This window comes from Moschus berezovskii, chromosome 8 (genome assembly GCF_049115385.1).
Source record: "Moschus berezovskii isolate FMDL1 chromosome 8, NW_MosBer_1.0, whole genome shotgun sequence".
In the NCBI taxonomy this organism is placed as follows: Eukaryota; Metazoa; Chordata; class Mammalia; order Artiodactyla; family Moschidae; genus Moschus; species Moschus berezovskii.
In genome coordinates, this window is record NC_142467.1 from 101,280,436 (window position 1) to 101,300,095 (window position 19,660).

At 50.8% G+C, this 19,660-nt stretch overlaps 2 protein-coding genes across 2 annotated transcripts; both read left to right on the forward strand.

Moving 5' to 3' along the window:
* Positions 1–10: 10 nt before the first annotated feature.
* Positions 11–6,403, forward strand: MRI1 (methylthioribose-1-phosphate isomerase 1). Its single transcript, XM_055430079.2, has 6 exons — positions 11–198; positions 282–520; positions 1,334–1,509; positions 2,654–2,830; positions 2,909–3,133; positions 6,164–6,403. The coding sequence occupies exons 1-6, from the start codon at positions 67–69 to the stop codon at positions 6,289–6,291; spliced, it is 1,077 nt and encodes a 358-aa protein (XP_055286054.2). The 5' UTR covers positions 11–66; the 3' UTR covers positions 6,292–6,403.
* Positions 6,404–8,333: 1,930 nt separating this feature from the next.
* On the forward strand, positions 8,334–12,018 carry C8H19orf53 (chromosome 8 C19orf53 homolog). The gene is made up of 3 exons (XM_055430080.2): positions 8,334–8,481; positions 8,559–8,614; positions 11,246–12,018. The coding sequence occupies exons 1-3, from the start codon at positions 8,385–8,387 to the stop codon at positions 11,384–11,386; spliced, it is 294 nt and encodes a 97-aa protein (XP_055286055.1). The 5' UTR covers positions 8,334–8,384; the 3' UTR covers positions 11,387–12,018.
* The last annotated feature ends 7,642 nt before the right edge of the window (positions 12,019–19,660 follow it).

Below are 19,660 nucleotides of genomic sequence, written 5' to 3' on the forward strand. Positions count from 1 at the left end.
GGCTCCGCCCTCGGTGCGCGCGGTCCCCGGAACCCGGAGAAAAGTGGTGAGCGCGACTGTGACAGCATGACTTTGGAGGCGATCCGCTACTCGCGGGGCTCACTACAGATCCTCGACCAGCTGCTGCTGCCCCAGCAGAGCCGCTATGAAGCGGTGGGCTCGGTGCACCAGGCCTGGGAGGCCATCCGTGCTATGAAGGTGGAGTCGCGTGGCGGAGCTCAGGTTGGGGTGGGGGTGGTTCCCCTGACTGCTGTCTCTGACGCCCCCAAGCCCCCATCCAGGTGCGTGGCGCCCCAGCCATTGCCCTCGTGGGCTGCCTCAGCCTCGCCGTGGAGCTGCAGGCGGGCGCCGGGGGACCTGGCCTTGCCGCACTCGTGGCCTTCGTCCGGGACGCGCTGAGCTTCCTTGTCACCGCCCGGCCCACCGCCGTCAACATGGCCCGCGCTGCCCGGGACCTGGCCGGCCTCGCGGCCCAGGAGGCAGGGCGGGAGGGCGCAACGGAGGAGGCGGTCCGAGAGAGGTAGAGGAGCCATGTGCCCGACACTGTTCTAACCCGAGGCTATCCATTCGCTCACTGGAGGTGGTGGTGCACAGCTGCCAGTTTTACAGTTGGGGAAACTGAGGCAGGGTGCTTTTAATCCAGGGCCACACAAGCAGGCCTGGAACTCAAGACCGGGCCGCCTGGCCCCAAGGTCCTTGAACTTAATCCTCTGACTGTGTCTTCCCTAAACGTCCCCTGCCCTATCTGCCCTTGGAGGCCCTTTTAAGTGCCACCTGGTTTACCTGGTTTTTGCTTTTGAGAAATTTTGTTTCCAGCCCTGGTCCTCTCACTGCTCTTTTCCCACTCGTTCCCTCCACATCTGCTACACAGATATTCTCCATTAACCCCACCAGACTTGATCCTGCCTCGGGGCCTTTGCACGCTCAGTGTTTGCAAGCCAGATATCCACCTAGCTACTCTCTCCCTCAGGTCTCAGGTTTCTGCCTTCCCCATCCCACATATAATACTGTTCTTCCCCTACCCTCTGTCTCCTGACTGCTGCCTTTTCCCTCCCTTTATTGTCAGATAATCATTTGCCTACCCAACCCCAGTGTCAGCTCCCTAGAACAGGAGATTTTTGTCTTATGCCTGACACACAGGAGATGCCTGGTACAATGTTTTGCAAGAGCGAATGGAGTTACAGTTAGGTGGTTGTAGAAGAAGAGACCAGCCCCACGCTGAGAGAGGCTTTCAGCAACAGAACACTAGTAGGGCAGTGTTGGGCTGTGAGGAGAGGCTGGGTTGGGCCCTGAAGCCTGGTGGCTGGTGCTCAGAGCCCCCTGTCGGCCTCAGAGTGATCTGCTGGGCCGAGGACATGCTGGAAAAAGACCTCCGGGACAATCGGAGCATCGGGGACTTGGGAGCCCACCACCTCCTAAAGCGGGCAGCGCCCCAGGGTGGCAAGGTGACCGTGCTGACCCACTGCAACACCGGTGCGCTGGCCACCGCTGGCTATGGCACAGCCCTAGGTGAGTGGGCATCCACAGGGATGGGGGAAGGCCCTTTTTGGATGAAAGAGAAAGAAACCCAAGCCACTTTATGCATCCCCCAGAAAGGTGAATTTATTAGTTGTTGCACAGAAACACACTCAAGGGGTCAGCTTCAGCTATGGCTGGATCTGGGAACTCAGTAGCATCAGGATCTTTCTATGCCCATCCCTAAGGTCTGCCTTCCTCCAGAGTGACATCATCCTCACACTCGACTCTTGGCCAGCATTCAGATCTTGAGGAAAAGAGCCAAAGATCTCTATTTCGAGATCCTTGTCAAAAATGTCTCCTTGTATCCTGGGGGCCATGATGGAGTCACCTACCCATCTAGGATCAATCACTCAGTAGGCCTCACCTGAGCCATGTGCCTAGAAAGTGGGTGGGATCTGGGCTCTAAGAGGACTGAGAGGAGGGGCATAGCCCCCTAAAGAAAGATTAGAGTAGCTGTGACCAGGACTTGGGGGACTGGGTCCTGGCACTCAGGGCAACAGAGTCCACCTGATTCTTAATTCTCCTGGCTGTTTCCCTGTCTGCCTCAGTCCCGCCTTTGTGCCTGGATACTGAGGCAATGCTTTCATTCGTTTACTCAGCAAGTGCTTAGGGATTTCCCTAGTGGTTCAGTGGCTAAGACTCGATGCTTCCCCATTATTCATCCATGCATCCATTCCTTCAATCAATCACTCAATGTTTATTAAGCACCTACTGTGTGTGCCATCATTCACTCATGTGTGCATTCCTTCATTCATTCAACAAACATTTATTAAGCACCTACTGTTTGCCAAGCACCATTCTAGAAGTTAGGGACCCAGCAGTGGAGAAAGTGGAAGGAATAGACAAAGGCAAGTCAACAGATACCTGTGATTCATTTCAAGGTGGTACATACTAAAGAGAAAGAGCCGGGGATGGCAGTGTCGGGGTTGCTATGTATGCTGGAGTAATCCTGGAAGGCCTCACAGAGAAGGCTTTCTCTAAGCACAAATGTACCAGGCAGAAGGGAATAGCCACTGCAACAGCCTGGGGGTGGACTGCATGGTTTGGAGTACCATGCTGCTAGCCAAAGGATCTCCATGCCCATCTATCCCTTTCTGTCTTATCCTGGCCTCTTCTGGTGGACTGGGCCCCACAGGTGTGATCCGCTCACTGCATAACCTGGGCCGTCTCGAGCATGCCTTCTGCACGGAGACCCGGCCCTACAACCAGGGAGCCCGGCTGACGGCCTTCGAGCTGGTCTACGAGCAGATCCCTGCCACCCTCATCGCCGACAGCATGGCGGCAGCCGCCATGGCCCACCGAGGCGTGTCAGGTCAGCAGGCAGCGGTGCCAGTGGGCAGGGCTCCAGCATCCAGGGCCGGGTCCTGACTCCCAGCATCTCATTCCCCAGCCGTTGTCGTGGGAGCCGACCGCGTGGTTGTCAATGGCGACACAGCCAACAAGGTGGGCACCTACCAGCTAGCCATAGCAGCCAAGCACCACGGCATCCCTTTCTACGTGGCTGCCCCCAGCTCCTCGTGTGACCTCCGCCTGGAGACAGGCCAGGAGATCGTCATTGAGGAGCGTCCCGGCCAGGAGCTGACCGACGTCAATGGGGTCAGGATTGCGGCACCAGGTAAGCCATCCACTCAGAGAGGGGGACACCACAGTGCCTGGGCATCTCTGTGTAGGCACTCTGACTCTGTCATGTGGCAGGTGGCATCTGGGTTATCATCAGCCTTCTAAGACATAGGCAGTTCCTTCAAGCCACGTTATTAGAGCAGACACGTCTTGGAGGTCAGATTCACCAGTGTGCATGTGCGCTCAGTAGTATCCGACTCTTTGTGACCCCATGGATTGTAGCCTGCCAGGCTCTGCTGTCCGTGGGATTCTCCAGGCAAGGATACCGGAGTGGGTAGCCATTCCCTTCTCCAGGAGATATTCTCAACCCAGGGATCAAACCCACGTCTCCTACACTGGCAGTCGGAGTCTTTACCATTGTGCCACCTGGGAAGCCCCCTTCCATGGTCAGAAGGTACAGTAATGAGTCAGGAGACTTTGAGCGAATTGTCTTGTCCTTATCCACTTCTGTTTTCTCACTTGGATAAGAAGTAAGAATACCACCTGGTCAAGTGCTTCTGAAGAGACAGATATTTCTCAGCTTCCCCACACTTCCTGACTAGCCACGTGCCTAAAATTCATCCATAAGGGCCCTGCTGCTGCTGCTGCTGCTGCTGCTAAGTCACTTCAGTTGTGTCCGACTCTGTGTGACCCCATAGACAGAAGCCCACCAGGCTCCCCCATCCCTGGGATTCTCCAGGCAAGAACACTGGAGTGGGTTGCCATTTCCTTCTCCAATGTGTGAAAGTGAAAAGTGAAAGTGAAGTCGCTCAGTCGTGTCCGACCCTTAGCGACCCCATGGACTGCAGCCTACCAGGCTCCTCCATCCATGGGATTTTCCAGGCAAGAGTACTGGAGTGGCTTGCCATTGCCTTCTCCGATAAGGGCCCTATGAGCTGTTATTATGACCTACCTCATATACCCAGGACGTTCAACAAGTTAACCCAGGTGACATCGAGAACAGTGCCTGGCCTTTAGTGCTCATTAAATAGTAACAGTTACGATCGAAAACTTTTATAAAAAGGACCACTTAGGGAGAGTTAGGGAGTTTGGGATTGACATGTACACACTGGTATATTTATTTATATATATATATCCATTCCCAATGGCTTGGAGGTAAAGAACCCACCTGCAATGCAGGAGACATGAGTTCAATTCCCTAGGTTGGGAAGATCCCCTGGAGGAGATGGCAACCCCACCCCTGTCTTCTTGCCTAGAAAATTCCACGGACAGAGGAACTGGGTGGACTACAGTCCGTGGGGTCACAAAGAGTCAGACGTTATTGAACACATGATGGATGGATATCCAGTTATTCAATTTAACTCACATTTCAGTTCAAAGATTTGTGTACACTGCTATATTTAAAATGGATAACCAACAAGGACCTTCCTTATAGCACAGGGAACTCTGCTCGATATTATGTAACAACCTAAACGGAAAAAGAATTAAAAAAAAAAAAAAGACCAGTTAAAACTCCTGAACACTAAAAATACAATGAGGCCAGCATCCCTTACTCCAAATATGGGATGAGTGTAAAACAATACTATACAGCTAAGCGGAGGGAAGTCCAAATATTCTATTGTTTTCTGCTGTGATTCCTTATAGCTTTCTAAAAATAGGACACATTAGCAAACTATTATATATGCAATGGGTAAACAATGCGGTCCTGCTGTATAGCACAGGGAACTATATTCAACATCCTGTGATAAACCATAATGGAAAAGACTATGAAAAGTAAATAAATAAAAATAGATGCATTAATTCTGAAAATTTTTTTCTCAGTGTTTTTTGATGGCCCTGCCTTCCTAGGGGCTTAATTATTTAGCACTGGTCAAAATCCACAAGGCCATGGAAAGCAGAGTTGACAACCCAGCCTGCTTTTCCCTCCAAGAAAGCTGGGTAACATGGACCAGGTGCAATCCGGCGACCCCAGTACTCTGCTGTGGCCAAGGGTCACAGGAATGTAGGCCCCAGGGTAATCGGTCTTCTGATTTTTCCAAGAGAAGCCTTAACATTTGTTATATGGATAAAATCTCCCACATTTTGAAAGTGTCAGTTGCTCAGTCGTATCCAACTCTGCGACGTCATGAACTATAGCCCACCAGGCTCCTCTGGCCATGATTTTCTAGGCAAGAATACAGGAGTGTAGCCATTCCCTTCTCCAGGGGATTTTTTGAAAGCTGACTGCTAATTCAGTAGTCTTAAAAAAATAACTGAGCCAGAGAAAACAGCTTGCAGCCTCTTGTGTAAGAGGTTCTTATTCATTCACCAGATATTTTTGAGTACCTGATCAATGCCAGCTGCCATGATAGGGTCCAGGGATACAGGAGTGAAGAAAGACTTATAAGTGGGACTTACTTGGCAGTCCAGTGGCTAAGACACGATGCTTCCATAGCAGAGGGCTTGAGTTTGATCCCTGGTCTGGGAACTGAGATCCCTCATCCCTCTTGGCACAACCGGGAAAAAAAAAAGACATAGAAGTCCCTACCCTCATGGGGCTGACAGTCCAGTGGGAAGACAGATGACAGACGAGACAAATAGTAAAATTCCAATGTATGTTTTCAGAAGGGGATAAATAAACGAGGCACAGAAGGATACGGCAAGTGTCTCTTCAGGGAGTGGGTTAAACAGGATGATTAACGAAGTTCTCACTGAGAAGGTGACATTTGAGTAAAGACCTGAAAGGAAATGAAACATTAAATCATATGCATATCTGAGGGAAAGCATCCAGGCAGAGGGCACAGTCCATGCAAAAGCCCTGGGGTGGACTCTTGGAGGTTCCTAAAGAGATTCTTGGAGCAGGCACAAGTGGGGTAGATGTGTATAAGACTTTGAAGCCTTCTTAGCAACAATCGGGGAATGTCAGGGTGTCTAAACTTATTACTGGGTGTCAAAACCCATGCATTTGTGTATTTTTGGGGTAAGGATCCCCAGATTCTCAAGGATTCCCCAACCCCAAGAATCACCATGAGGGAGACATGTGACAATAGCTTAAGAACATTCACTGACCAAATACCTGCCTTCTTGCTTCTCCTCTTCCCTGCAGGAATTGGGGTTTGGAATCCTGCCTTTGATGTCACCCCCCACGACCTCATCACTGGTGGCATCATCACAGAGCTGGGCGTCTTTGCCCCTGAGGAGCTCCAAGCGGCCCTTAGTGCCACCATCTCCTGAGTGGAAGACCCTAGATGGACCCCAGAAGTAACCTAACTAGCTCTCCATAGCTTCCATATGCCCTCCATATCCCCATTATTTTTCTAATAAACTTATTGAATGTTCTGCCCAACTGCTGACCTTCTTCCCGCAACCACAGTTCTTCCCAGAGCAGGGAAAGCAGGCAGGATACGGGAAGAGCCTGTGTGTGGCTCTTGAGAAGGCAGCATCTGGAGCCCAGCTGCCTGAGTTCATATCCCAGCTTCACCTCTTTTTCTGCAGTGTGATCTTGGCCACATCACTTCATTTCTCCCATACTTTCTTTTCCTCATTTAAAAAATGCAGATAATACTGGTACCTCCCTCTTAAATTGCTCTCAGGGCTGAAATGAAGGCGACACCTCAGGTGCAGAATTTTAAAGGATACCATAAGAAGCTCAGTAATCAAGATAAATGGGCTTTCCTGATAGCTCAGTTGGTAAAGAATCCACCTGCAATGCAGGAGACCCCAGTTCGATTCCTGGGTTGGGAGATCCGCTGGAGAAGGGATAGGTTACCCACTCAAGTTTTCTTGGGTTTCCCTTGTGGCTCAGCTGGTAAAGAATTCGCCCAAAATGCAGGAGACCTGGGTTCGATTCCTGGGTTGGGAAAATACCCAAGAGAATGGAATACTACCCATTCCAGTATTCTGGCCTAGAGAATTCCATGGACTGTATTGTCCATGGGGTCACAAAGAGTCAGACACAACTGAGCAGCTTTCAATTGAGATAAATAACAGCTTCATGCATTTTTTTTTGAAAATTCAAAATTAATGCAGGGAATTTCCTGGTGGTCCAGTGGTTAAAACCCTGCACTTCGGCTGCAGTGGGCACAGCTGGGGAACTAAGATCCAGCGTGCCAGTGGCACAACCAAAAAAAAAAATTGGGGCTTCCCACTCGTGGCCCAGTGGTTAGGATTCTGCCCTTCCAATACAGGGGGCACAGGTTCTATCCCTGGTCAGGGAACTAAGATCCCATGTGTCTCAGAGTGTGCAACCCCACCCCACAAAAAGAAAAAGAACAGAAGAAAGAAAAATTAATGAAAAAAAAAAAAAAAGACCTCCATGATGAACAGAATATCAAGATATTCAATAGAATGAAACCCTGACCTTGCCTATCCTGACTTTCCCTAAGTTTTGATAACCAGCGCTCGTACCAGTAACATTTATTTACGACATCAGACAACCAGTTCACAGGCTGTAGTGGACAATTTGATTTTTTTAATATCAAAATATTTTTGAATGTTGAAAATATTTTTATCTTGATTACTTAAGTTTGGTGTGCTTAATCGCTCAGTCGTGTCAGATTCTTTGCCATCCCATGGACTGTAGGCCACCAGGCTCCTCTGTCCATGGGATTCTGCAGACAAGAATACTGGAGTGGGTTGCCATTCCCTTCTCCAGGGGATCTTCCCAACCCAGGGATCGAACCCAGATCTTCCACCTTGTAGGTGGATTCTTTACCCTCTGAGCCACTGAAGTGTGGGGCACCCCTTAAATTTTTTTTTTTTTTCGGTAAACTGAATTTTACTAACAAAAAGCATAAGACGGTGTTTAAGTTTTACAAAACAAGTGACCAATAAATGTTAAATAACTGTTGCTGCTGCTAAGTCACTTCAGTCGTGTCCGACTCTGTGTGACCCCATAGACGGAAGCCCACCAGGCTCCCCCGTCCCTGGGATTCTCCAGGCAAGAACACTGGAGTGGGTCGCCATTTCCTTCTCCAATGTGTGAAAGTGAAAAGTGAAAGTGAAGTCGCTCAGTCTTGTCTGACTCGTAGCGACCCCATGGACTGCAGCCTACCAGGCTCCTCTGTCCATGGGATTTTCTAGGCAAGAGTACTGGAGTGGCTTGCCATTGCCTTCTCCGAAATAAATGTTAGGTTATCATTATAACCCTTACTTCGAAATTTTTGCCAAACGCTGGCTATGATCAACTACCATTGTGAGTAGCTCGACCCTTTAACTCTTTGCCACGTTGCATCCCGTGAGTCATTGCGCCCTTCAGCCCCACTGTATCCCGTCGTGCCCTGCGCCTTCCTTCCGCCACTTCCCCCTCTTCCCCTGCGTGCCTGATCATGGCGCAGGGGCAGCGCAAGTTCCAGGCGCAGAAGCCAGCGAAGAGCAAAGCGGCCGCAGCGGCGTCGGCGCGGAACCGTGGCCCGAGGAAGGGCGGTGAGAAGCGGGCCGGGGCCTCGGGGGTGAGGTGGGCCCGATGTTCTCCAGCCTCACGAGAGCGCGTTTCTCCCCAGGTCGCGTTATCGCACCCAAGAAGGCACGCATCGTGCAGCAGCAGCAGCTCAAGAAGGTGAGTGTGAGTGCGGGCGTGCAGCGGGTCGGGGATGGAGAGGTCCCAGTGCTGTGAGCCTCAGTTTCCTCCTTCGCGCAGTGGGTACGGAAACATTATCTAGCAACCAACGAGCCTCCTAAAGCAGGGATTGGCGCGCAGAAAAGTGTTCACATTAGCTGCTTTCGCGAAATTGTCTTCGTTAATAGACCTCGAAAAGACAGGCAGCCTGGGAAAGGCGTTAAAAAGGCTTCTTCCAGCCTTGCAAGAAGGATGTGCTGGATGCAAAACGCAGTTCCGTTGACAGCTAGTGTATCTACACCCCGAAGATCTTAACTGAAATGGTCCTAGTGATAACACTTTTCTCCTAGAATTGTAAGGATTCAGGGCCATAGGAGTGCTTGTAGGCGAACAGGGTTAAATTTATAAAGAAGTTGTGGAAAGACTTGTTAAGATTACAGAGAAATTTCAAAGAGATTTGATGGAGTCAGATCTGAATTCGAATTGTACTTTGCACAGTAATTCGCCCTTTGTTGTTGCTGAGTCACTAAGTCGTGTCAGACTCTTTGTGACTCTGTGGACTGCAGCACCGGCAGGCTCCCCTGTCCTTCACTATCTCCAGAGTTGCTCAAACTCATGTCCATTGAGTCAGTGATGCCATCCAACCATCTCTTCATCTGTCGCTCCTTCTCCTGCCTTCAGTCTTGCCCAGCATCAGGGTCTTTTCCAGTGAGTCAGTTCTTCGCATCAGGAGGCCAAAGTATTGGAGCTTCAACTTCAGTGTCAGCCCTTCCAATGAATATTCAGGGTTGATTTCCTTTAGGATTGACAGGTTTGATCTCCTTGCAGTCCAAGGGACTCTGGAGTCTTTTACAACACCGCAGTTCAAAAGCATCAACTCTTCAGTCATTCGCCCTACAATCTTGAGCATATTGATCAGAGCCTCAGTTTTTTTTGTCTTTTCGTTTTGGCTGCAGCATGCAGCTTGCAGGATCTAAGTGCCCCAACCAGGGATTGAACCCTTGCCTTCTGCAGTGGAAGCACAGAGTCTTAAGGCCAGGATGTGAGAGCCTCAGTTTTCTTAGACCAGGGTACCCTGCTTACCTCCACCTGGCAGCTGGAGGAGGGAAGTGTCTCTTGGGCAGCTTAAGCTCAGTATGTCCAAAACCAGGCCCTCCCACTCTGCTCCATCACCCCACCATGATCCTACCAGTCTCCTTCCAGATATTCAGGATTCCCCCTTTCTCTCTCATCCAGGTTGGATCTCATCCTTTTTGCCTTCAGGATTTTTTTTTTTTTCATATTTATTTATTGGGCTGTGGTCTCAGTTGCGGCAGATGAACTGTTAGTTGTGGCATGTGGGATCTAGTTCCCTAACCAGGGATCAAACCTGAGCCCCCTGCATTGGGAGCTCAGAGTCTTAGCCACTGGACCACCAGGGAAGTCCCTGCCTTCAGGATTAATCTAGAATGTACTCACTTTCCACCTCCTTGACCCCCCTCCCACCTGGCCCCATCCCATCATCTAAAAACACCTGGACTAGAGCAGTCACATCCTCCCAGATCTCCTTCCCACACCCCTCCAGTAATAGCCATGGGGTACCATTGAGCATCTGAGAGCTCTTGAATCAGGGCACCTCTGCTCAGAACCTTCCATGACTCCCACCTTGCTCAGGAAGAGCCTAAGTTCTCCCCATAGGACCTGGCACTTTCTACCCCTGTCTTTTCCCTGCCCTCACCCCCTCGCTCTCTTCTTGCCTCCTGGCTCACTCCCTGTAGCCTAACTGGCCCCTTAACTGCCCCTTGACCGACCTGGGAACTTTTGCACTAGTTGTTTCCTCTACCTGGATTCTCTCCCAGAAATCCACAATGCTTCCTTCCTCCAGGTCAAGGCTGGCAGCTAGCGTTGCTTCTGAGCGCCGTCCCCGATGGTAACCTCATCTCCTGCTCATTCTCCTTTCTCTTTTCTCCACAATAGCACTTATTATCTGCCATCATTCAACAGTCTACCAGAGTGTCATTGAAGGTTACACGCAACACACGCACATGCTCACTCTCTCTCTGAATGTCAGCTCCGTGAAGGCAGAAGTTTTTCTGTGTCTTTGCTATTGTGTCCCCTGCGCCCAGGTGTGTGGTGACACCCATGGTCACCATGGTCATTGGAACTCACAGAGCAAGGGAGCAGTTTAGGTAATAGGATTCAACTGTCAGTTTTGGACCCAAACCCTTGGGCCCTGATCGCTGTACCTTTATTTGTTCCACCCCATATCTCTTAGAGCCCCAGTTCACCATTTGCCAAGCAGAGATGACAGGACCAGAAGGAGCTGGAGTTTTAAATCAGAGAGTCTGGGACCCCTGGCCAAATGCCTCCTTCCTGCAGGGTCCTCTGTTTCTCCATCTATAAAATGGGAATGAGCAGAAGTTTAGAAGCTGAGGTCCAGAGATGAGAAGGGGTGTATTGTGTATATACAGTGTTCTCAGAGGGTGGGGCAGAAGTAGGACTTAGGCGCCAGCCACCAGACTCTCCGGTGCTTTTTCAGGGAGAGGGTTACTGATCTAGCCCCTGGTGAGCGCACAGAACGAAAGGCAGCAGGCCAGGCCCTCCCTCCCACCTCAGGTCCCAGGCTGATTGCTCCATGCTTGCTCCCCCCAGAACCTGGAGGTTGGGATCCGGAAGAAGATTGAGCATGACGTGGTGATGAAAGCCAGCACCAGCCTGCCCAAAAAGCTGGCGCTTTTGAAGGCCACCACCAAGAAGAAGGAGACCTCCTCCTCCACCAAGATGTCCGCCTAAGGATGTGCCCCAGCAGGGACTGTCACTGCAGCCCCCTCCTCTGTGCTCAGGCCTGTGCAGTAACCCCACGGGAAAGAGGAACTGTGCTCTCCAAAAACTTGAATTGCGCCTCGAACTTGACTGGGGGCCTGGCCAATGAGTAGCAGGTCAAAGGCACACTGACTGGCTGGCTTCCCAGGTGCCGAGGTCTCAGCCCAGGCCAAGGCCAGGGGATGTCTTCACCGACTTCCTGTGTCCCCACTACCCCCTTCCACATCCTGTCTGGATAACTTGGAGCAAGACACCTGACTTTGTCATTCCTCCCACGGTCACATGCTCCTGTGAGCAGACCGTGGTGGGCCCTCAGGCCAGGTGCCCGGACCGCCCAGCCAGCCCCAGTTTACACATGAGCCACATGCCCAGGGAAGGGTGGACAAGCTTCTGCACCTCCAGCCTGGGGCCTGGGGGAGAGTCTTTTCTTTCTTCCTACCTGGGGTGACTCGCCTGCTTGCCCTCCACAGATATTTTCCTGTGTCTTCCTGTCTGCCAGGGACAGGCCAGACAGCCTAGGGAGCCACTTTCCCATCCTCAGGACAGACACGGACACCACCTTGTAGAGTCAAAATGCTGATTAAACCAGAAGCGCTTTTGAACTTCTCTGTGCCACTTTTATCTTTATAAAAAGTCATAGCAGTGAGTATGTAGCAGTGCCTGTGGCCCTTATGCTGTTCAGGTGTTTCCCACACGTCTCATCTTGATCCTCATGATGCCCAGGTCAGGTCACGTGGTTCATGGTCCAGAGCACGGCCGTGGACCTGCTGCCGGCAGAACCGCAGTGCGCTCTCTCAGCTGCCAGACCGCTACCTCCCTTCACAGCCCCACACCTCTGACCTGCTCCATCTCGGGCTCCCCCTCCCCTAAATCTGCTGTCTTAAAGACCAACCAGTTATGGTTTTGAGATGAATGTGGCCAATTCTGATGAAACTGGTAGAAAATCCTACATAAAGAGTGTTGTTGTCATATCCTAGTGGCTTGCCCAGTGGCTTAGTGGGTGAAGAATCTGCCTGCAGTGCACGAGACTGGAGATGCAGGTGTGATCAAGGACCTGGGGAGCAGGGACCAGGGCAGGCTATATAGTCTGGGGATGCTAAGCTGCTGTCTTTGGAGGGAGGTGGGCATATGGTGGCTGATCCTCCCAGGTGAGCGACTAATTCCCTGGTGGCCCAGCCTTTCCCAGCCAGTCTCACCCACCCCACATGGGTTTCCTTTGTCCCACATAGCAGTGGTCAACATTTTTTGAACACCCAACATTTTTCTAAAAAGCAGGGAACAGGGACTTGCCTGGCAGGCCAGTGTTTAAGACCCCACACTCCCAGTGTGGCAGGGGGCACGGGCAGTCCCTGGTCTGGAAGATGTCACGTGGCTCAGCCGAGTAACAAAAAGCAGGGGATAACCACTGTGGAACACAGTCTGGTGGCCCCTCACTAGGTTCAGCCCGGAGTTGCCACCACATGACCCAGCCCTTCCCTCCCAGGCACACACCGTAAGGGATTGAACTCAGCATCTCACACACCAAATTCACAGCAGCACCGGTCACAGTCACCCAAAGGAAGCAGCAACCCAAATGCCCAGCAGATAACTAGATAAACAAAATGTAGATTATCCACACAATGGAATATTTATTATTTGGCCGTATAAAACAGAATGGCCTCTGGTGGCTCATTGGTAAAGAATCCGCCTGTAATGCAGGAGACTGGGGTTTGATCCCTGGGGTCAGGAAGATCCCCTGGAGGAGGAAATGGCAACCCTGTCCAGTGTTCTTGCCTGGAGAATCCCAGTGGACAGAGGAGCCTGGCAGGCTATAGTCCATGGGGTTGCAGAGTCGGACAGGACTAAGTGACTAAGCCGTCACCATAAGCAGAACGATACAGGCTGTACCATGGGTGAACCTCAAAAACATTCTGGAAGAAGACAGACACAAAAGGCCACATGATATGTGATTCCGTAGATGTGAAATGTCCAGAAGAGGCAAATCCACAGAGACTGTGGCTCACTGTGGGGTGCCGGGAAATGGGGAGAGACAGCTAATGGGTATGGCTTCATCTCTGGGGAAGGCAGTGATAAGATTTTGCAGCTTGAAAGAGGTTGCAAACATTGTGGAGGTGCTAAATGCCGCTGAATTATACCCTTCTAAATGATAGACGTTCTTTGTGGGTTTTAACCACTGGGGGAAAAAAGGCAGAAAGGGAAATTTCACACACACCCCCAAAAAAAATCCTAATTTACATCTCAAAAAAACAAGAATTGTGGCAGCAGAGCCCTAATTTGATAGAGACTTCACAGTTAGGAGTTACCTGGAGTCCAGGGCTCAGAATTTCTGTTGGGGAGGATGGAGCTGGTTAATGCCTCACAGACCCATAACTAAAGGGCAGGGCCACAGCTGGGCTCTGACATCCCCAGGGCACACCCTTCTTTGGACCCCACCTAGGGGCCTGGACCTCTTGCCAGCTGCCCACCTCAGCAGTTTTCTACACTAAGCAGGTGGCAAGTGACTTCCGCCCTTGAAATGGAGTTGCTTTACACAATGGGGATTTTTTTTCAAATTATTTATTTATGGCTGTGTTGAGTCTTCGTTACTCAGGCTTTCTCTAGTTGGAGCAAGCGGGGCCCTACTGTTTATTGCAGTGTGCAGGCCTCTTGCGGTGGCTTCACAGGCTCTAGGGCAAACGGGCTCAGTAGTTGCGGCGCACTGGCTCAGTTGCTCTGCAGCTTGTGGGATCTTCCCGCATCTGGAATCAAATCTGTGTCTCCTGCATTGGCAAGTGGATTCTTAGCCACTGGACCACCAGGGAAGTCCATGATGGGCATTTATTGTGTGCCTACTGCATACCAACCTCTGGGCTAGGTAGAATTGGGAACTGACATTCTAGTGGGGAGAACAGGAGACAGGAAGCCCCAGGCCACCCCCTGTGGACCCCAGCCTCCTCCCTGACCCGCCTCCTGGCCTTTTGCACCCCCTGTTGCTTCTCCTCTCGCCGGTGTCCACTCAGAGAACCGTTCTCTGTCCCCCACTCCAGGGGGTGGTCCCTCAGCGCCACTCTCCTCCGTTTTCTGTTTTGTACCTGGAACAGTGGACAGTAGTTGCTACACGAACAGGTGTGTGTTGAATGAAGGAAGGAAGGAATTGTTCCATCTTCCTGCAAGGGACATTTTGCGTCTCAGTGAGTCAGTTCTGACAGTTCAAAGCGCCATCTCCGTACGGCACTTGCTTCCCTTTCAGGTTAGCTACTTCATAACATCCTCTGGGAACCTCACAGCTCCGTGAATTGTCAGTAACTGATAGCAATTCAAAACCACTCTTACCTGCTTCTTCCGGCTCATCCAGCCGCGGTCCCATTGACAGGCCTCCTCCCCTGTGGAAAAACCAATTTGCCTTCATTCGCACATTTATTTACTCGAATAGTCTGAATAATCTGATCTGTCCTTAAGAGTGCCTGTTTTTCTGGACTCTTGAACCTCGTGGAACATCTGCCTGGTTCCCATAGGAGTTCAATTAAAAAAAAAAAAATCTTAACATGTGTCCTTTATTTGTCAGTGAGAGCCATGATTACACCCACTTTTGAAAATTATCTTTTAACCTTTCTATGCAGATGACACCACCCTTATGGCAGAAAGTGAAGAGGAACTCAAAAGCCTCTTGAGGAGAGGAGAAAAGGTTGGCTTGAAGCTCAACATTGAGAAAACTAAGATCATGGCATCTGGTCCCATCACTTCATGGGAAATAGATGGAAAAACAGTGGAAACAGTGTCAGACTTTATTTTTTGGGGCTCCAAAATCACTGCAGATGCTGATTGCAGCCATGAAATTAAAAGACGCTAGCTCCTTGGAAGGAAAGTTATGACCAACCTTGATAGTATATTAAAAAGCAGAGACATTACTTTGCCAACCAAGGTCCATCTATTCAAGGTAATGGTTTTTCCCGTGGTCATGTATGGATGTGAGAGTTGGACTGTGAAGAAAGCTGATCGCCGAAGAATCGATGCTTTTGAACTGTGGTGTTGGAGAAGACTCTTGAGAGTCCCTTATACTGCAAGGAGATCCAACCAGTCCATTCTAAAGGAGATCAATCCTGGGTGTTCATTGGAAAGACTGATGCTAAAGCTGAAACTGCAATACTTTGGCCACCTCATGCGACGAGTTGACTCACTGGAAAAGACTCTGAGGCCGGGAAAGGTTGGGGGCGGGAGGAGAAGGGAACGACAGAGAATGAGATGGCTGGATGGCATCACCGACTCTGTGGACATGAGTTTGAGTGAGCTCCGGGAGTTGGTGATGGACAGGGAGGTCTGGCGTGCTGTGATTCATGGGGTCGCGGAGAGTCGGACACGACTGAGCGACTGAACTGAACTGAACTGATGTGGAATCTCTAAAAGGTGAGGTCTGGGACCGTCTGGGCTCTGGGTGCCATCTGGTGCATCCCTCGGCCACCAGGGGGCGCCTCCAACCCTGGGCCAAGCCCATGACGCCCGGCAGGCGGAGGACTTGTAAACTTAGGTCCCTTTGTCCTGCTGACGCCAGCCCCTTTGAGGGGGACCCCAGGGGTGAGGAAAGGCGTTCAGGTGTGACAGGTATGGGATCTGGACTGTCAACCCATCTGTTTCCTCTTCGCCGCATTCCCTCGGCCTCCTGAAACAGCCTCATTTCCCCCCAGCTGCCCCCAGCTGCCCTGTCACTGCCCGATGACTCCTCTCCTTCCTAGTACATGGGTCCTGCCCACAAGTCACCTTTTAGTGTCGCAGCGGAGAGCCCAAAACTTTGGCAAATCCCCATACCTCTTGTTCTCTTCAGTCCCTCTCTGAGTTTCAGTTTCCGCATCTGTTAAATGGAGACCCTAACACCTCTTCCTGAGTGTGGAGAATTCACTGAACCTTAAGGCTGTGACAGCTGCCTTTGTGTCCTGGGTGGGGTGGGAAGCCCAGTTCCAGCCACTCGGCCTGTCTTCTTTCCCTGCTTCCCCGACCCTCACCCTCTGCCCACCACCTCCCCCACGGAGTCATTCAATGTGGCTCTTTCAGACAATTATTCCTGCACGAGCCTTTTCCTCTCTTGCCTCCACCTTCCCCCTCTGCCTGGAATGCCCATTTTTCCTGGCAGGGCCCTGACTCTCTGCCCATGAATTTGTGTTCCAAAAGGGAAGAAAAGAAATGTAAGAAGCAGATCTTGCCAGCTGGGCAGGCCAGAGGGGCTGCGTCCGGACCAGGAAGCGAAACTGCCCTGGCTGGTTTCCTGCCTGAGTCTTCAGGAGCCTAGGAGTGCCTGGGTAGGTGGGTGGGTGGGGACCATTGGGGGAGGTGCTGGTAGAGGGAGGGACCCTCAGAAAGTTAGAATGGGGTAGCCACAGAGTTGTGGGGTGCAGCCCCCCTCATCTGAGACTGCAGGGTTGCCCCATTTCTCATGGGTCTCAAGGACACGTGGGTTTGGGGTCTGGAGTTGTGGATGCCTAGACAGTGAGCTCAGAGCAGGGCTGGCAGGATAAATGTGCTTCCATTCCCTGAAGCCCAAACTCACTGTCTACACTGAGAGGACTTGCCTGTGGCTGGATACCAACCCCCCAAACTTCTCCTTTTCTAAAAGTGTTGCTGGATTTGAAATAGGCTTGGAGACTGCATCCCGGAGGTGTGACACATTTCCTAGGTGTCTTTCTGATTTCTCACATTCTTCTGGAATTGCTGTGTGGCCTTGGACAACTTTCTTACCCTTTCTGGGCTTCAATCCCCTCATCAGGGATCAGAATGGAATGCTGGTGTGTCCCAAACTGTGCATTTGATCTCCATCCAATGTGATAAGACCAGCCCACTCATCAAGGTAGGGCTTCAATTCTGGCCCTACCCTTTCCTGCTGTGGACCTTGATTAAGTCACCTGACCTGTCTGTGCCTCAGTTTTCTCATCCATGAGATGGGGATGGTGGCATTATTAGTATCTCTTGTTAGAGAATAAAATAAACATCTTCACCTGATGATGCCCCATTCTCTGTTCCTCTGCACATCCTGTTCCACTGGCCTGGAGTGCTTTCTCTGGTTCAACATCTTGGGGCACCCACTGAAGCATCGTCAGGGACAAGGATCAGCCACATACTAGATGCTGAAGGGAGCCGCTTGGAACAGCCAGACCGTGGGTCCTGTTTGCCAGGGGAGCAGCTGAAAGACTTGTTTTGCTGAAGTTCTGCCTGCTTCTCTCCTCACCCGTACCCCTTCCCCATAGGTCTATCTCTGCCTCAAATCCTTGCAAGAAAGACACGCTTTAATAAGTCTAGGGCTTCCCAGGCAGGCAAAGACTCCACACCTCTAAGCCTCAGTTTCCGCATCTGAGAAATGGAGAAGACATCCCCATTTTGCAGTACTGTCAGAAAGCTTAACTGTGACCATGTGTCTGAACAGCTACAGCACACGATAAACAATCAGTACAGCATTATTATTCTTGTTTCTTTTGTTGTCCTTGTGGTCAGCTGTGGTTTCTCAAGACCCACAGAAATTACAATGCAGTGCCGTCCCATGGAAATGACCATGCAAGTTGCATACGTAACTTGACGTGCCCTGAGACCCCATGGAATAAAATGAATACACAATGAAACCATGGAGTTAATTTTAATAATGTATTTTACTTACAACAAACTTATCTAAGATAGCATCATTTCAACATGTAATCAATATAAAGAAAGTTCCTAAGTTATTTTGCTTCTGTTTTCCTACTAAGTCTCTGAAATCCAATGTGTTTACATTGATGTGCTTAGTCGCTCAGTCGTGTCCAACTCTTTGCAGCCCCAGGGACTGTAGCCCACCAGGCTCCTCTGTTCATGGGATTCTCCAGGCAAGAATACTGGAGTGGGTAGCCATTCTCCTCCAGGGGATCTTCTTGACCCAGGGATCAAACCCATGTCTCCTGCATTGTAGGCAGATTCTTTACTGTCTGAGCCACCAGGGAAGTCCACAACACAGCCTAATTCAGGCTGACCCCATTTCAAGGACTCAAAAGCCCACTTGTGGCCAGTGGTGACCATACTGGACAGTGCAGTTCAGAAAGAGTTTACTGAATGGTGGGTTGGGGACTGGCCAGAACGGGCAGCTGTGAAACTGGAAATTCCTGGAAGGAAAAAGCCAGAGTTTCCATATGGGGAGGGGCAGGGGGCAGCAATTAGACCAATTAGGAGTCAGCTTGAGTTTTTCCTGCTCTATACATCATTTCAGTGGAATGGGATCAGGCATGAGTTGGTTTACTCAACAAGTTATATATAGATTGATCCACTGCAGTATGTCCGGAGGTGTTCAGGTGCTGGCCTTGAAGCAGTGCATCAGCTGGACAAACTACTGCCTCTTCGAGCTCACCATGGAGCAGGGAGAGACAGAAGTTAAATAACTGCTGAAATGATAAAGAAACGTAATGATGATGGAGAGAAGTGTGGCAAAGGGGAAGTGCAGGGTTCTCCAAGGACATGGAGGTGGCAGGGGCTGCGGTGGGCGGAAGCCAGGGGCGCGGGTAACTGCAATGAGCACCACCGACGGCTTCAAGGTCAGAGGTGTCGCCAAGACAAGTTGAATGAGAAAAAATAATCAGAAATGGTCAGATTTAACTTCTATTACTTTGAATTTTATGGGATTGTCATTTAGTGTATCAAAAATGGTTGAAAATCAGTAATTTCATATGACTCAACATAATATATGGAGAAGGAAATGACAACCCACTCCAGTATTCCTGTCTGAGAAATCCCATGGACAGAGGAGCCTGGCGGTCCATGGGGTCCATGGGGTCACAAAGAGTCGGACACGACTTAAACAATATATGAGGCATAGAATGGATTGGAGGTTCTTATCTTGGGGCTCAAGGATGGATTTGAATTTGGCTCTATTTCTAGAGAGGGTGTCCGCAGCCCCCATAAGCTCTACCAAGCGACCTGTGATCCCTCCATTCCGCAAAGCATCAAAACTTGACCTGGCGCCCAGAGAGGCTGTTTCTCACGCCACACAGCCCAGAGGGAGGATGGGCTGAGAGGTTGCCCGGGGATCCCGCCGCTCTGTCTCGCTCCCGGGCCGAGCAGTGTTGATTGTCCCCTCGCGGCGCCCGGAAGCGACCCTCAGTAAACAAAGCCGTGTGTGGGCGCAGCCCCAGCAGCCCTGGGAGCGCTGTCCAGCCCGAGGGGGGCGGGGGAGGAATGTTGTGAATGAACCCAAGACCCGCCCCGAAACTCCGCTTAAGGCCGGCGCTGCGAGGCCTCCTCCCACTGTGATTGGTCTTTGGC